A 16,127-nucleotide genomic window follows, 5' to 3' on the forward strand; every position below is an offset into this window, starting at 1 on the left:
TGCTGTAAAGACACATGCACGCATATGTTTATTGTGGCACTATTCACAATAGCAAAGACTTGGAACCAACCCAAATGTCCAACGACAATAGACTGGATTAAGAAAATGTGGCACATATACACCATGGAATACTATGCAGCCATAAAAAATGATGAGTTCATGTCCTTTGTAGGGACATGGATGAAACTGGAAATCATCATTCTCAGTAAACTATCGCAAGGACAAAAAATCAAACACCGCATGTTCTCATTCATAGGTGGGAATTGAACAATGAGAATACATGGACACAGGAAGGGGAACATCACACTCTGGGGACTGTTGTGGGGTAGGGATGGGGGGAGGGACAGCATTAGGAGATATACCTAATGCTAAATGAGGAGTTAATGGGTGTGGCTCACCGACATGGCACATGGATACATATGTAACAAACCTGCACATTGTGCACATGTACCCTAAAACTTAAAGTATAATAATAATAAAATAAAATAAAATATAGCAAAAAAAAAAGACACATAAACCAATGAAACAGAATAAAGATCACAGATATAAACCCACACATTTGTAGCCAAAACATTTTCAACAAAGGCTCCAAGTTCATACATTGGGAAAAAGACTATCTCTTCAATAAATGATGCTGGAAAAACTGGATAACCATATGCAGAAGAATGAAACTAGAGCCTTATCTCTCACCATATACAAACATCAACTCAAAATAGATTAAAGACTTAAATGTAAAGCTCAAAACAATAAAACTACAAGAAGAAAATATCAGAGAACTGCTTCAGGACACTGATTCTGGACAAAGACTTTTGTGTAAGACCTCAAAAGCACAGACAACAAAAGCAAAAATAGACAAATGATGTTACATCAAGCTAAAAAGCTTCTGCAAACAAAGGAAACAATTAGCAAAGTGTAAAGGCAACCTACAGAATGGTAGAAAATATTTGTAAAGTATCCATCTGACAAGGGTCTAATAGCCTGAATATACAAGAAACTCAAATAAATACAATAGCAAGAAACCCACATAATCCAATTAAAACATAGGCAAAAGATCTGACTCGATATTTCTCAAAAATAAAAGACCTATGAATGGGCAACAGTTATACAAATATATGCTGAACATCATGAATCATCAAAAAAATGCAAATCAAACCCACAATGAGATATCATCTTACCCCAGTTAAAATAGCTACTATCAAAAAGACAGAAAATAACAGACGCTGGCAGGGATGTGGATAAAAGGGAAAACCCACACTCTGTTAGGTGGGAATGTAAATTAGTAGAGACACTGTGGAGAACACTACGGAGTTTCCTCAAATAATTAAAAAATATAACTACAACATGACCCAGCAATTCCAATGCAGAGTGTATATCTAAAATACAGAAAATCAGTATATCGAAGAGATATGTGCACTCCCATGTTTATTGCAGACTTATTCACAATAGCTAAGATAGGGAATCAACCTAAGTGTTCATCAATGGATGAAAAGATAAAGAAATGTGGCATATATACAAAATGGAATATTATTTGGCCATTACAAAGAAAAAATCCTATCATTTGAAGCAACATGGATGGAACTGGAGGACATTATATTAAGTGAAATAAGCCAGACACAGAAAGACAAATATATGTTCTCACTCATATGTGGGAGCTAAAAATAAAATGAACTCATTGAGGTAGAAAGTAGAGTAGTGACTTACCCAGATGCTGGGAAGGGTAAAGGGGAGGGGAAGATAATTAGAGGTTGTTTAGTGTGTACAAATGGAGGGAAGGGATAAGTTCTAGTGTGCAAAAGCACACTAAGGGAACTGTAGTTAACAATAACTTATATATTTCAAAATAGCTAGAAGACAGGCTTTGGAATATTCCTAACACAAAGAGATGATTGTTGAAGTGATGGCTATCTCAATTACCCTGATTTGATTATTACACATTGTATGCATGTATCCAATTATCACAAGTAACTCATGAATATTAACAACTATTGTGTATTAATAAAAAAGCAAAAAAAAAATTACATCGAGTAGTGTGCGAAGCCTTCTCCCAGACCCTATTTCCAGGGAAACAGAAGACGGAGGCTATGTGAGAAATCCATATGTTTTCAGGAAGAACTCTATCTTTGTGGCAATGGAAAAGTAAGCTTTTGAGCTGTGTGGTCATTAATGGCACCTGGTCCTCACCACCAACAGGACCCTCTTGCAGATACCTGGGCAGGAATATCCAATTCATTCCAGATGAGTAACAACCATGGTAACAAAAATTTAGCACAACATTTGTGCAAGAAATAAAAAGAGGTTGTGAGTTGCATAATTATTAACGAGTGAAAAGCCCATGCCAAAAAGTTGGTCTCATTGAACAGATGATAATAGTGAACATACTTTTTGTCATCAATTTAAATATATTTAAACAATTTAAACAAGGCAAGCCCCTCTATAAGAAACACCACACAGCACAATCATTAGAATTGAGTTAATGAGATGGTAAAGTAGCAGAAAGACATGAAATGGGAATTGGAAGAACTTCGAAAAAATATATGAAAAAAACTAGCCATCAGACAAAGGAGAATAAAATTGGAAGAAACACAGGCCAAATTGATACTGCACAAAATACAGTAAGGGAGGTAGAAAATAGGTGCAAGAAATGCAACTAAAGGAAACAGGAATAGAGTTTTTTAAAATGTAAAAATCTATTGATTAGAAACACAAGGAAAAGAAATGCAGGCAATTAAACTCCCTGAAAAAGAAAAACTAAGTATTTCTAAATTTGCAAAGCTAGAATACATCAAGAGTCTCCATTAAGAAAAATTAAAATCTACACATCCAAAGGACTTGTCTTGTCATCATAGAAAATTGTCCTAGAATGTTCAACAATGAAACATACTCATATAAAATTTATTGAGTTTTCAAGCTGCTGGCAGCTTGTCAAAATTACCAAGTTATATAAAAGGGAGAAAATATCAGTGTGGCCTCAGATTTCTCCATAATAACATTTAAGACCAAAGACAATTTTTACAGGATACTTAAGGAAGGAATGAACCAAGGGTTTTATATTCAGCTAAGATGTCCTTCAAATATAAATGCTACAAAGAGTTTTACGTATGTAGGAATTCAGGTTACATTATCTTATGAGAGCTTCTTAAGGAAATTACTAGATGGCAAACTTCATCCCGCCAAATGATGACTGGTAAATTACAGTGAAAGGGCTAATGGTAAGCAATGAGTACATTTTCCCGTAAAAGCAAGACTAAAACAAAAATAGGAATTAAGGTTACAAGACAGATTGGAAATGCTACTATTCCCTGAAATGCAGAAATGATATGAAAAACAAATGGAAGGATAATGGGGAATGAGTCAGACAGGAAGAAAAAGTTGGTGCATGCCAAACTCAAATACTATTTTTTAAAATATTGGCAAATGTAGAATATTAGTATAAGTGTCTTTAACAGTACAAAAGGCAACATTAAGTAAGATAAACAATACCAACTAAAATTGCATGATGGACAAGAGAAAATATATAATGAAATAAGAGAATATATTTTAAGTTTTTATTGCTTGTGATAAAAAAAAACAAGGGTTTGTATTACTTATATAATGTTATAATTATAAGGTAACCACTACAATAATAATAAAACATTACTAAGTATTAGCTTAAAAGAAAAATTATAAGCATAAGAAACACAAGATAGAGGCAAGACTATCTATATATTTATAATTGCATTTTATACTATCAAAGAATTAATGCCACATATGTAAGAAGCTATATAATGCATATAAGAGACACACCTGAAACAAAATGCTTCAGAAAAAATTTAAATGAAAGGATGGGCCTAAAGGCATATCAAGCAAATAGAAACACCAAAAGGCGAAAAAAAAAAAAAAAAAAAGAAGAGGAAGAGAGAGTGAAGAAAAGAGAAAAAAAGCAGAGTTCACCATTTCAATATCAAACAAGGTAGAGTTATATCCACAAAGCATTAAAAGACACAATTATTCATAGTAATGCACACAGTAACAAAGCACAAATATTCAAAAGCCAAACTCCACAGGAAAAAGAGAGAAGGACAACCAAGTAATAAGGGACTATAATTTACCTATCCCAGTCTAAGACAGATCAAGAGAATATAAATTAAGGATAGAAGAATCCTAAATAACAAAAATAACGCAGATCAAATTCTCTGCCCTAAAATAGGGAATTAGAAATTCTTTTCAAGTGTCCACAAATCATTCACAAAAGTGGGTTATATATTACTTGATACCAAAACAGAAATAATAAGAATCATATTTTGACTGCAATTCAGAAATTAAGATTTAGCAACAGAATTTGGCGATTTAGTATATAGTGTAATTTTTGTATTTTGTCCCTCTGATATGTAAAAACATACTATTACAAAGTAGATTTAATTTGTATGTTTCTTATTACAAGTAAGCTGTGTAAACATAGTTTTTCATATGTTTAAAATTCTTGAGAATTTTCACCTGGAAATTAACAGAAGCTTTATTTAAACAGCTCTTGGGTCAAAGAGAAAATAGAAAACTGTACTGCATGCATCTAGAAAACAATAAATTGTTAGCTACATATGAGATCTATGGGACACAAGGTGGGAGTTGAAAGAAAAGTCATTACCTTAGGTACCTACATATTGTATTTAACTACAAATATTTAAGAAAACAAACAAAAATAATGAATTAAACTTTAGTCTCAAATTATAAAAGAATATATTGAAGATACAGAAAAGTAAGGAAGTAATAAAAATAAAAGCAGAAATAAGTTAGATGAGACAAAAGAGAGAATTGATGAAGTCCAAATATGGTTCTTTGAGAAAATAGAAGTCGAATAAGAAAAGAATGAAATAACTTGCACATCATGAACTTTTAAAATAAGGAAAAAGACAGCATGTTAAAAGAGGAGTAACCACACCGAGAGAGGAGTGAAGGAGGATGAGTAGGGAGAAAGGGAGAGGAGAAAATTATTTCATTTTTTGACTTTAATTTCTCTCTTCTGGGATCTTAATAATTGGAAATGGTTCATATTAAAGTTGAAGCATTATGTATTATGTATCACCAACAACAACTGCACTGAGTACCAAGTTTTAAAGAGGTGCTGTGATTCTCGTCCCATGCAGTCTGCACTAGCGCAGGGTCACAGCAGAGCAGATTTAAGTCATTCGTACTTTTCTTGTCTTTTTTTTTTTTTTCCAAACAGGGTCTCACTCTGTTGCCCAGGCTGGAGTACAGTGGCATGATCTGGGCTCACTGTAGCCTCAGCCTCCTGGGCTCAAGCAATTCTCCCCTCTCAGCCTCCCAGTTAGCTGGGACTACAGAACACACCACAACGCCCAGCTAATTTTGTTTATTTTCTGTAGAGATGGGGTCTTGCTATGCTGTCCAGACTGGTTGTCTCATCTTAATACGGTCATAACAATCCCTGCTCTCCAAACTTCCTCAAGGCAGGACTACATCTTTCCCTACTACATATGTCATGCCATTACAGTGCATGACATGTAGTAAGTGCTCCGTAAATAGTTCCCAAATGAGTATGTAGCACAAAAACTTTCAGGCTAACTCTTGGCAAGACTTTGCAATTTCTAGTTTGTAAAACATGCATCACAAGGACAAAGAATGAGAGACTCATCCCAAAACAAAACATAAATAAACAAATAAGTGTCGTTTTGTAACAGGATATTAAGTGTGAATTATTTTCTCTATTTTCTTCACTCTTGAATATCACTTGTTTATAGAAATAAAAATAAAAAACATACACACAAAGGTCTGGGATGTCTCAGTAACCTCAGAAACAGGATTTTCCTCTTATCAAGACAGCATGAATCAGTTAAGAATCTAGAATATTCTCTGTATGTTTCCCCTTCTCTGGAACCCAAATCAAAGAACTATCTATAAATTGTACCATTAGGAAATTAAACTCTCTCATGTCCTTTGTAGGGACATGGATGAAGCTGGAAACCATCATTCTGAGCAAACTATCGCACGGACAGGAAACCAAACACTGCATGTTCTCACTCATAGGTGGGAATGGAACAATGAGAACACTTGGACACAGAGTGGGGAACATCACACACCAGGGCCTGTCATGGGGTGGGGGAGTGGGGAGGGACAGCATTAGGAGATATACCTAATGTAAATAATGAGTTAATGGGTGCAGCACACCAACATGGCACATGTATACATATGTAACAAACCTGCACGTTGTGCACATGTACCCTAGAACTTAAAGTATAATAAAAAATAAAATAAAAGTAAAAAAAAAAGGAAATTAAACTCTCTTACTTCTTTAAGCCTTTCTAAAGGGATACTCTGATCTTCATAAACACTAATTGTCGCGATTGCTTTTTCTGCAGGTGGACTTTTTGGTTTCCATTTTAGTAAGCCTTGCTCCTGGTATTTGATCTGTTACTTGCCTCTGTCAGCACAATCAGTGAGTGCAATGACAGAAAAGTCATGGGCGTGTTGGACCAAAGCCTTACTATAGAAAGAACCACCCTGAGAAATCAGCTGGTTTTTGTTGTTGTTGTTGTTTGTTTTTTGTTTTGTTTTGTTTTCTCAGGATGTACGACTTTGAGGCAAGTGCAGGGCGGTGGCAAATTTCCAGCCACCACCTCTCACGTCAGCCCGGCCTCTGCCCTTCCCCTCCTCCTGCCCCTCTCCACCGGCCTCCATCACCACTACTGCCCAGGACCAGTCCTCACCAACCATGGGGAGACAGGACATAGCTGGGGGCAACTGCTGAAGAGAAAGACCAGTGCATTTGGCCTCCACTTTCTCTCTCTCTCCCTTTATCCTCCCTTTCCTTTTCATGAAACCAGAGGCACAGACTCATGTTGCCCCTGTCACTTGCTAGCTCTGTCTTCCGCTGCCATCTGCACAACACAGCCAGCTGAAGTCTGACGTGATTTGTGAATTGGAGGCGAGTGGAGGTCAGGGAAGGTGAAGTAAGGGGCATTTAAGACTCTAGTGTTCCTGACTCGGCCACTGCCAGAGCCACGCATGAAAGTAAGTGCACCTCCCTAACCACAAACAAAGGGGAACATTGGCTCTCATTCATTTTATTGTTCCTAGTTTTTGTAACTCCCTTGGGAAAGCCAGGGAGAAGGGAAGATGCTCGCGTGCATCCTCACCTCTCTGAATCTAACACCATCCAAGAACATCAGACCTGTATTGACCTTCTGCATCAGTAGGTGGAAGAACTTTCTCAGATTTGAAGCTGCCCAAGAATGGAGTGGGCTGCCACTCAGAGCATCCCACCCATTCACAGTGCCTGGTGTTGCCCCTCACAAGTCTCAAGGTCTCCTCAAGCAGGATACTTTACTGCGCACTACAAGCCAATGTTCTGGGCAGCAGTTCATACCCCGTACGAGGTAAGGAGACTGACACCCAAAGCTGGTGCAAAACTGGCCCAAGGTCCTGTGAACCAGCAAGTGTCAAAGCTGGCACCCAAATGCAGTTTTTTCATCCCAGTTCTGTCATCATGCCAAGTCTGAGACTCTAAAGGGATCCAGGAAGCTCGAAAGAGATCAGATAAACTTAGAAGGTGAGATGCACTGTCAAGATCCAATATGTCTAAAGAAGGAGATTTTGAGACCTTAATTCGGACTCCCAGGTCATAAAAATTCTACCAAGAAATTCTCCTATATTTTACTAGGTAGAGGAAGGCATGAAACCAATTGTGAGCAACCCAGTGCTGTCACTTTTGAAGTATCTGTATCTCCCTTTTCGCCCCTTATTAGTTATGAATGTCCACTAACTACTGCATTAAGCAGTGAGTTGCTTGACCTCAAGAACTGCATAGTGCTCATCTCTGCATCCATCCCAGCATAGAATGTGTGTCATACAGTGAATATGAAAACAAAATGTTTCTACATAGATGAATAGAGGAATAACTATATGAGTGGATGATGAAGGCCCTTGAAATAATTTATCAGAGGCAGAGCAAACAGTGGATCTAAATGAGGGTGTTTTGGAATTTGGCTAGGACTATTCTTCATTGCACAGTACAGTGTCATTTATTACACAACAATTGTCACCTCTGGCCCTTAGGCGCTAAACATACACTGGTCCCCATTGTTACCATCAAAACACCCCACACACTTCCAAATTCCCACCAACCAAGGTTAAGAACTACTGCTCAAATCCAAGCTCTGGCTAGGATATAAGAAAACATGCCAGGCAGGCATTCTTTTCTTTTTTTTTCTTGAGATGGAGTTTGCTCTTGTCACCCAGGCTGGAGTGCAATGGCGCAATCTCAGCTCACTACAACTTTGCCTCCTGGGTTCAAGCAATTCTCCTGCCTCAGCCTCCCAAGTAGCTGGGATTACAGACGCGTGCCACCATGCCCAGCTAATTTTTGTGTTTTTAGTAGAAACCGGGTTTCACCATGTTGGCCAGGCTGGTCTCGAATTCCTGACCTCATGATCTGCCCCGCTCGGCCTCCCAAAGTGCTGGAATTACAGGCATGAGCCACCACACCCGGCCGAAAACATACCAGACTTTCAAATACAATGGAGTGAAATGGCAGCCAAGTGACGAAGGCTCCTGCACAAAGTGCTTAAAAGTAGCAAGTGGCAATTAATAGTTTATTTGGGGAGTGAGGGGTATTAAGATGCTGTGAGATGTTGGGGGAAATAACTTACCCTATCAGAGTCTCAATTTCTTCTGCTGTACTTTTAAGGCTTTTGGAGGATAAATGAGATGATTTCTTTAATGTGATACAATTTTAAGAGATTACTTTGCTGCTGTTGAGGGAAAGAACATAGACAAATTGGAGAAACAATTTGCTGAGGTTTTAATGAGAAATCATCCTCCTTTGCCCAGCAAGGAGATAAGTTTATAAGAGCTGTGTGGGGCTTGAGAAAGTGAAGAATTGTAAAATTTAATGAGGATTTTTCTTCTCCTCCCACTACAGTTGGTATCACCAACAAATTACCTGCGTTGGTGGGACAGGACAGAGCCTGTGGGTAACGGAGGGGGCTTCCAGCAGCTCTGAGTGCTGAGGGTCATTAGGAACGGGAATTTCTGCTGAGAACAATGACTATTGACTAAATGGAAGAGAGAGGTGTTTAATAAAGTTACCTGAAGTAGAGCCCAAGGAAGAGAAACAATCAAAATAAATAAAATGAGAGGTCCTCTCACTGGTCTGTTGTGGATCAAGCCGATTTTTTTTTAAGCAGGAATTCAACATTTCAAGCATGAGTGGCTGTCAACCCTTCACTCTCCACTTCGCCCAAGACACATCAAAGTCCAGATGCAATGCCTCACGGGAGCCATCACTCAGCCTGACCCAGCACGCTCCATTTCTCCTCTTGAACCCACCGCAGGGTGGTGGGAATTGAAGCAGCCAAAAAGCAATAGAGGAAATGACAGGTGCCCTTTGAAATAAATATTCTTTGTGCATATAAAACAATTCCAGAACATTGTTGTGGTTTTTGTTTTCTGAAAACCTGTTTATTAAGTTGGCTTATTCTTTGAAGCAATACGTTAACATTTGAATTCCTTTATATTCATGAAGTACACACTATAGTCCCAATCCTAAAATTATTCTATGGTAACTGCCTATGAATCATGGGGTTGATAGGAACATGAAATTTCAAAAACTGCTGCTGCCTATCCAACTCTACAGTCTCCAGCAACATTTTCCAACGCATGCCTTTCAGGACATTAATTCCATGAGCTGCTGGTAGATACTACATGAAAAATAAAAAGAGGAGAGAGAGAGATCTGTGTGTAAGAAAAGTGGAAAATTTTTAGTTAAATAGAGTTAAACAGGTTTTGTTACCACAGATGAATTGCCATGTTCCCACCTATAGTAGGTCTCTCCACTTGTTGAGGTCTCTTCCCCTTGACTAATTTAGGACACAGCTGTTCCCCCAAATTATACACTACCAATTTTCCCATCTTACTGGACTATTCCCCAGGTAGCATCTTATATTTAAAAAAAAAAAAAAACTTCTTCCCAAAGAAGAAGTCACTGCCCATTTCTTCCCATTGAGAGCTGTCTGAGTTCACTCTCCAATTCTGCCCCTCTAAGTCTCCCTTCTGTCCACTCTAATTTGGCTGTCATTCTCACCACATCATGGAAGCTGCTCTCTATGAAGTCCTGGATGGTGTAAATCCAGTTGTCCATTACCTGTCTTTACCTTATTTCACCCATGAGCCACATATGACACACTTGATCACTCCCCTTCCTGGAGTCTTTTGCTCAGCTTGGCCTCCAGGATTCCACACTCTGTAGGTTTTCCTCCTGCCTCAGTGATACTTTCTCCGTCTCCTCTTCTCATTTACCTCTTCATGGGAGGGGCCCCACACTTGGTCTCAGCCCTCTCTATTTTTCTACCTATACTCCTTCCCATGGTAATATCTTAGAGTTCTAAATGCCATCAAAATGGGGGAGACTCCTAAATTAATAGATCCATACATTGTCCCAGCCTTCTGAACAAATCTGCCTACTAGACATGTCCAAAGCTGAGTTTCTATCCTTATCCTCCAAACCTCTACCCACAGTTTTTCTATCATAGTTAGAGATAATTCCAGCAATCCAGTTACTTGGACCAAAATAGGGGAATCTTCCTTGATGTCTCTCTATCACACCCTTATCAAATCTTTTGGCAATTCTGTTGCCTCTACTTCCTGAATGCAACCAAGAATCTGACCACTTTTTACCAGCTTCTCTGCTACCACACTGGACCAAGCCACCATCATCTCTCACCTGGGTTATTACAACAGCCTTCTAAATGATTTCTCTGTCCCACACATACCACTACAAGCTCTTTTCCACCCAACAGCGTGAGCAAGACTTTTACAGTATAAGTCAGATGATGACATCACTCCTGCTTGAAACTCTCCAGCAGCCTTTTAATACCACTCCAATCACCTGCAACCATACAATCTGTGATCAGCTCTTTGACTTCATCTCCCACCCTCTCGCCCTTGTGCGCTCCACTCTGGTGACTCTTCACACATACCCTAGGCCACTTCTACCACAGGCCTTTGCATGGGGGGTTCCTCTGCCCTAGAACACACTTCCCCTCGTGCTTCTGCATCCCGTCAAGTCTTTGTTAAAATGGTACCTTCCTGATAGGGTCTACTCCATCCACATTAACAATTCCATCTTCCCTTCCTAGTGTCCCTGACCCTGCTCATCCTATTTCCCAGCTCCATGGCACTTCGTGCTTCCTATCATTCAATGCAGTTGTCTTCTTAATTGTATTTGTGGCACCTCTGCTTCCCTGGACTGGAAGTCTCACAAGAGCAGGGATTTTTACCTATTTTCTTTACTAATTCACCTATTTTCTTTACTGATTTACTTATTTTCTTTACTTATTCAGTCTAGAGACAGACAAATAGTACATAAATGTCATTGAATAAATTCATAAATTAATGAATATGTAGCTCATTTAGTAAGCAGGAGGAAACTGCTAAAAAAATTTTAACGAACGTTATCTACAGTACAAACTGTGCTTTAGGATTTTTACTCAAGTGACTGAGTTCTTTCGAGATCTCAGACTGTGTTTCAATCACTGCAGGTACTCTAAACCCTTAAGAAAGGGAGACTTTGAAACCAGAGATAAAAGATGGATATAGCACAATGAGAAATCTCAAAGATTTAAATATTTCAGAGAATTAAAATACTTCTTCATCTTTCTCAAAGAAATAAAGCAATACTTCTGAAGAGTTATGTTGCTGTATCCCAGTAGTAGAATAAGAGAGGTAATTCCATGAGATCAGAATCATACCTGGGTATTCCACTCATTCCAACGTTTTAGGCTGGAATGTTTCTCATACACCAGAATTTATCTTCAAGGGGTGAAAAAGATATGTCTCCATCCATGTCCCTCAATTCCTCCTTTCCAGCTCTCTTGCAATATCTGTTAGCCATACACTATGATCAGTAGGAACTGAAAACTGATTATTCAGGCCATTTCTGGATTTCCATCAATACATTTGTAGGAGTGTATGCTGTTCTTCCCATTGTGCCTTCTTGGGAAATATCCTATGTCAGAGTGGACAAAGTAAACCCCCAGTCTCCTCCTGTGAACCGGAGCAGAGGGAATTGTCATGTTCCCATCCACATAAGCACAACGCCCCTCTTTCATGGGTGGAGATCACAGCATACTTTGGAGCTAGAAGGAGACTATGAGAATGCAATAGATTTCAGGTTTGCCTTTAGAAAATGAGCATAATAAAACATCGGCTTCTCCCAGTATCTAACACAGATCACTAATTCTCAGAGCTCTCAGGTGTTTGCACTGGGTATGAAGTGTTTGTGCATGACAACGAGCCAACAACATCACTTTTCTTGGATTCTGCTCCTGCTGCTATCACCTCCAAGAAAAATGCTTTAGGAGCAGAAAATCACGGGTTGAAAATGTTCATAGCCAAAAATATCATCACTTTGAAAAGAAAGAAAAGCTATCATTTTACAAAGAAAGAAGTTAAGAGGCTTACTAACAGTCTGCCTAACAAGACAGCCCCTGAGTGAAAATGTCGCCTTAGTCTCTTTCTTCCTGACCTTTTGTTCGCTGCACCACACTAAGCTATCCCGAGATAAGTTCAATCAGGTGGTCTTCAGCCTTTTATCCTCCCACTGTGGGAAAGTTCTTCCTGTACCACCAGCATTTTCATAAAAAATGGGTGGATGTGCTATTATGTATGCAGCATATCACTAGACAGGAAGGAGGGGTCAAGACATCAAGTCACCTATCCTCATATGTGTGTCGCCCAGTCACCTGGAGAGGCAGTCCTGACTTCTGCTTGGTGGTCCATGGCTCTGCTCCAGTCAGGGGTAGGGGGTGCCATGAGTTGTTACTGGCAGTGTTTCGATGAAGGATGAGTACTTGTCCCTGTTCTCATAACTAAGAGAACACGCAAACCTGTCCCTTTAGTAGCCTCGTGTTCAGCCACTTACTTCCTAGTGTGCTTTTGGGAGAGGGTAAGAAGGTGGTACCTTTCTGAGGCCCTGCATCAGAGCCAGCATGCAGGGATTGCAAATGAATGACCTACATTATCCACAGCCAGGCCAGCTGTGGGAGCAGGATGCTTATGAGAACAGTATGCACCATGAGGAAAGTAAGAAATCCAGGCTGAGCCCCACAGCCCACAGCAATACAGCTCACCCCTCTTTGGTGAGCTTTGAAGTCCTTTCATTGTCTGACCCTGCCAAGGTATCCAAGCTCACCCTCAGGTTCACTGAGCCCCAGTCCGACCACAGTCTCCAGTCCTCTCTGCAAACATCCCCTGCGTGGCCTCCCTGATGGCTGTTTTAATGCCTCCATGATGTCCCCTCCAAGTCCTCTTTTCCAGCTGCTCCAGCCCTTCACTGAGCTTCCCCTCTCTTCCTGTAGATGTCACCAGCCAAATTACACAATCGAACTCCTAAATGTTTTTGTATTACTTCATGGGTACCCAAGCCATGACCAAGGCCTGTATGGAATCCCTCGCCACCCTGTCTTGTATACAGCCTATGTCTAAGGATTTGCACTGCAGAGAAAATAACCTCCCTCAGTTTCCCCAAGGTTAGATAAGTGGAGTCTTTTGTTGGACATCCACAGCCCTTGTGAATGTTATTCATCAAATTTATTTTAAGTGTATTTAAAACTATAGATGATGCCTGATGTCAAATTTAAAACTTCACTTGATTGTATTATCTCAACCATTATATTTCTTCTACCTGAAGAGTACAAGCATATAAAAAAAATGAACCTTACGAAATTAAAAAGTGGGGGGTGAACTTTTTTAACAGTGCTTTTTGAAATAACCATAGAAAAACTCAGAGTTTTCTCTCCTCAGCTTGCCAAATGCAAGGCCCTTCTCACTGTTGGTGGCTCCAGCCCCAGGCTACTCACAGGTCGCTGGTATGGCAAGGGTAAGGTGCCGCCTGAGTCTGTGCTGCTGGTTCCAGAGCTTCCTGCCCAGTCTGCACCAAAATGATGGCTCTTTCGATCATGTCTTGCAGTGGGACAAAGACGTAGTTATATTTGAACCCATCAGCTGGTAGATTCTGAGGGTGGAACTTCCAAGAAGGGTTTTTTACCACATCTGTTCGCATGCTGTATAACACATTGGTCCGGATTGTATATGAGACACGGGGTGGCAGTTTGACAGACTCTGAACTGAGGTTCTTGTCAAATAAGGAATTGTTGAAAATGATACCTAGTGGCAGAAAAGGAAAAACAAAGCATTAGCACACTGTAGGGAGTGGCTCAAACCACGTCTACACTGGGTGAGACAGGAAAGTTGCAGGAGCCTGAGACTCACAGCCCTCCACTCCTGCGACTCAAAGCCCGAGCCCCCAGGGGCAAAGCTGACTTTCAGTCACACAGGCAATTGGTGGTAAGCCTAAACCAAGATCTCTTAATTCCCTGTCCAGTGCTGCTTTGTATTTTTCATAAAAGCAAACTGTGGTATAATCAACCACAATAACAAAGAAATTATTTGTTAGATGTTTTTTGCAGGGAATTTTTTCTCTTGATGGCAGATGTTAACTCAATGTGCAGAATCCATCTCTTTGGGGTTACTTATCATTCATAACTTAAATACATGGATTCTATTTTATGCCACATGGATTCTTTGAATTGCATGTATAAAGCCTATTACAGCTAAATCATGTCCCCTACTAAATTCACATGTTGAAGTCCTAACCCCCAGTACCTCAGAATGTGACTATATTTGGAGATAACATTTAAAGAGTAATCAAGTTAAAATGAGGGCCATTAGGGTGCGCCCTAACTCAATATGAAGGTGTCTTTATAAAAAGAGGGAAACTTAAACACAGAGAAATACATAGAGGGAAGATGAAGTGCAGAAACCCAGAGAGAAGATGGCCACCTACAAGCCAATGAGAGGGGCCTAGAGAAGATTCTCTCCTCACAGCCGGCAGGAAAAACCAGTGGATGTCTCCATCTGGAATATCTAGCTTCCAGCGCTCTAAGACAATAAACTTCTCTTATTTTAGTCTGCGATACTTTGTTACAACAACCTTAAAAAGCTAATACAAAACCTCAATTAAAAATAATTCAATGTGTATTCCAAAAGAATATGAGAGCACCACCATATTTATCTTGAATGGGTGAACGATTAAATAATGAAGCAGAGTTGGCCATTGCCTGCTCTCCGCCCCAACCAGGATATCAAGATACTCTGATAAAAGGAAAGGTGATGCAGGAAATTACAGTATAACTTTAATCAGGAATAATATAACTTATGACGTGAGATTTAACCAGAACATGATGTCATAAAAGGGTAAAAGCAGATGCAGTAAATAGCACTGATCCTAGGATGGTAAAAACGTTATTAGTCACTATGGCATAAGGTACAACTTTTCATTAACCAAGGCAAATATTTCTGCTTCATTTTATGTTTTACCTAAGGCAAATAGTTCTGCTTTATTTTATGTTTTATCTGGAAAGGACTTCTTTTCTTTCTGAGCTATCATAAGACATCTTTAAGGAGAAACTCCCAAAATGACAACTTACAGAAGTTGGCACCTTGGTGAACATATTTTTTCATTGAGTACTTACTTGCCAAGAAGCTGTTCTGCTGCAAGAGTTCATGTGCTTTAGTCTCCAGTAAGTTGACAGACTGTACAGCCTGGAAACGGTTCAGCGCCACGCAGGAAGAGAGATTGACCAAGATGCTGCCCAAGAAACGGAAGCGTCCAGCGCCTGCGTGGTTAAACATCTCACCCAGCAGCCCTCCTGAGGAAAGTGAACAGATTAGGACAGATCAACTTCTGTTTCCCCCCAGTGCTTACCACTCATATAGTGGAGATTGTGCAAATGAATTTGAAAATGAATATGAATTCTTCCACTAAAAAATTGCTCAAAAGAGTCAAATTTTGGTCATATGCGAAATTTGGCATTTACTTGCTGAGTGTAAACTCTCCCCTTTTATACGCATGCTCTGTAACACTGATACTTACAGGTACATGAAAAAAGCAGTTGAAGCACAAAGGGCAATACAGCAGCCTAAGGAAACACAGTTGGAGACAACAGGATAAACAACAGAGAGAAAGTCTACATGTGATAGGAAAGACCCTCTCACAGAGAGCTCAGAGAAAAAAAAAAGTTTCAACCTGGAGTCAAGTAATTCTAAAAAAAACATGCCTTCCCTGAAGCAGTCAT

General features: G+C 39.6%; 1 protein-coding gene across 1 annotated transcript in view; it reads right to left on the reverse strand.

Annotated features, from left to right (window-relative positions):
• The window catches only part of ABCA13 (ATP binding cassette subfamily A member 13), a 514,266-nt gene that overhangs the window by 305,520 nt on the left and 192,619 nt on the right, over positions 1–16,127 (reverse strand). The window contains exons 30-31 of the mRNA XM_055294536.1: positions 15,525–15,701; positions 13,851–14,157 (exon numbers count right to left, since the gene is read on the reverse strand). Coding sequence (XP_055150511.1) covers positions 13,851–14,157; positions 15,525–15,701 — 484 coding nt within the window. The remainder of the gene's footprint in view (positions 1–13,850; positions 14,158–15,524; positions 15,702–16,127) is intronic.

This window comes from Symphalangus syndactylus, chromosome 9 (assembly GCF_028878055.3).
Source record: "Symphalangus syndactylus isolate Jambi chromosome 9, NHGRI_mSymSyn1-v2.1_pri, whole genome shotgun sequence".
Classification (NCBI taxonomy): domain Eukaryota; kingdom Metazoa; phylum Chordata; class Mammalia; order Primates; family Hylobatidae; genus Symphalangus; species Symphalangus syndactylus.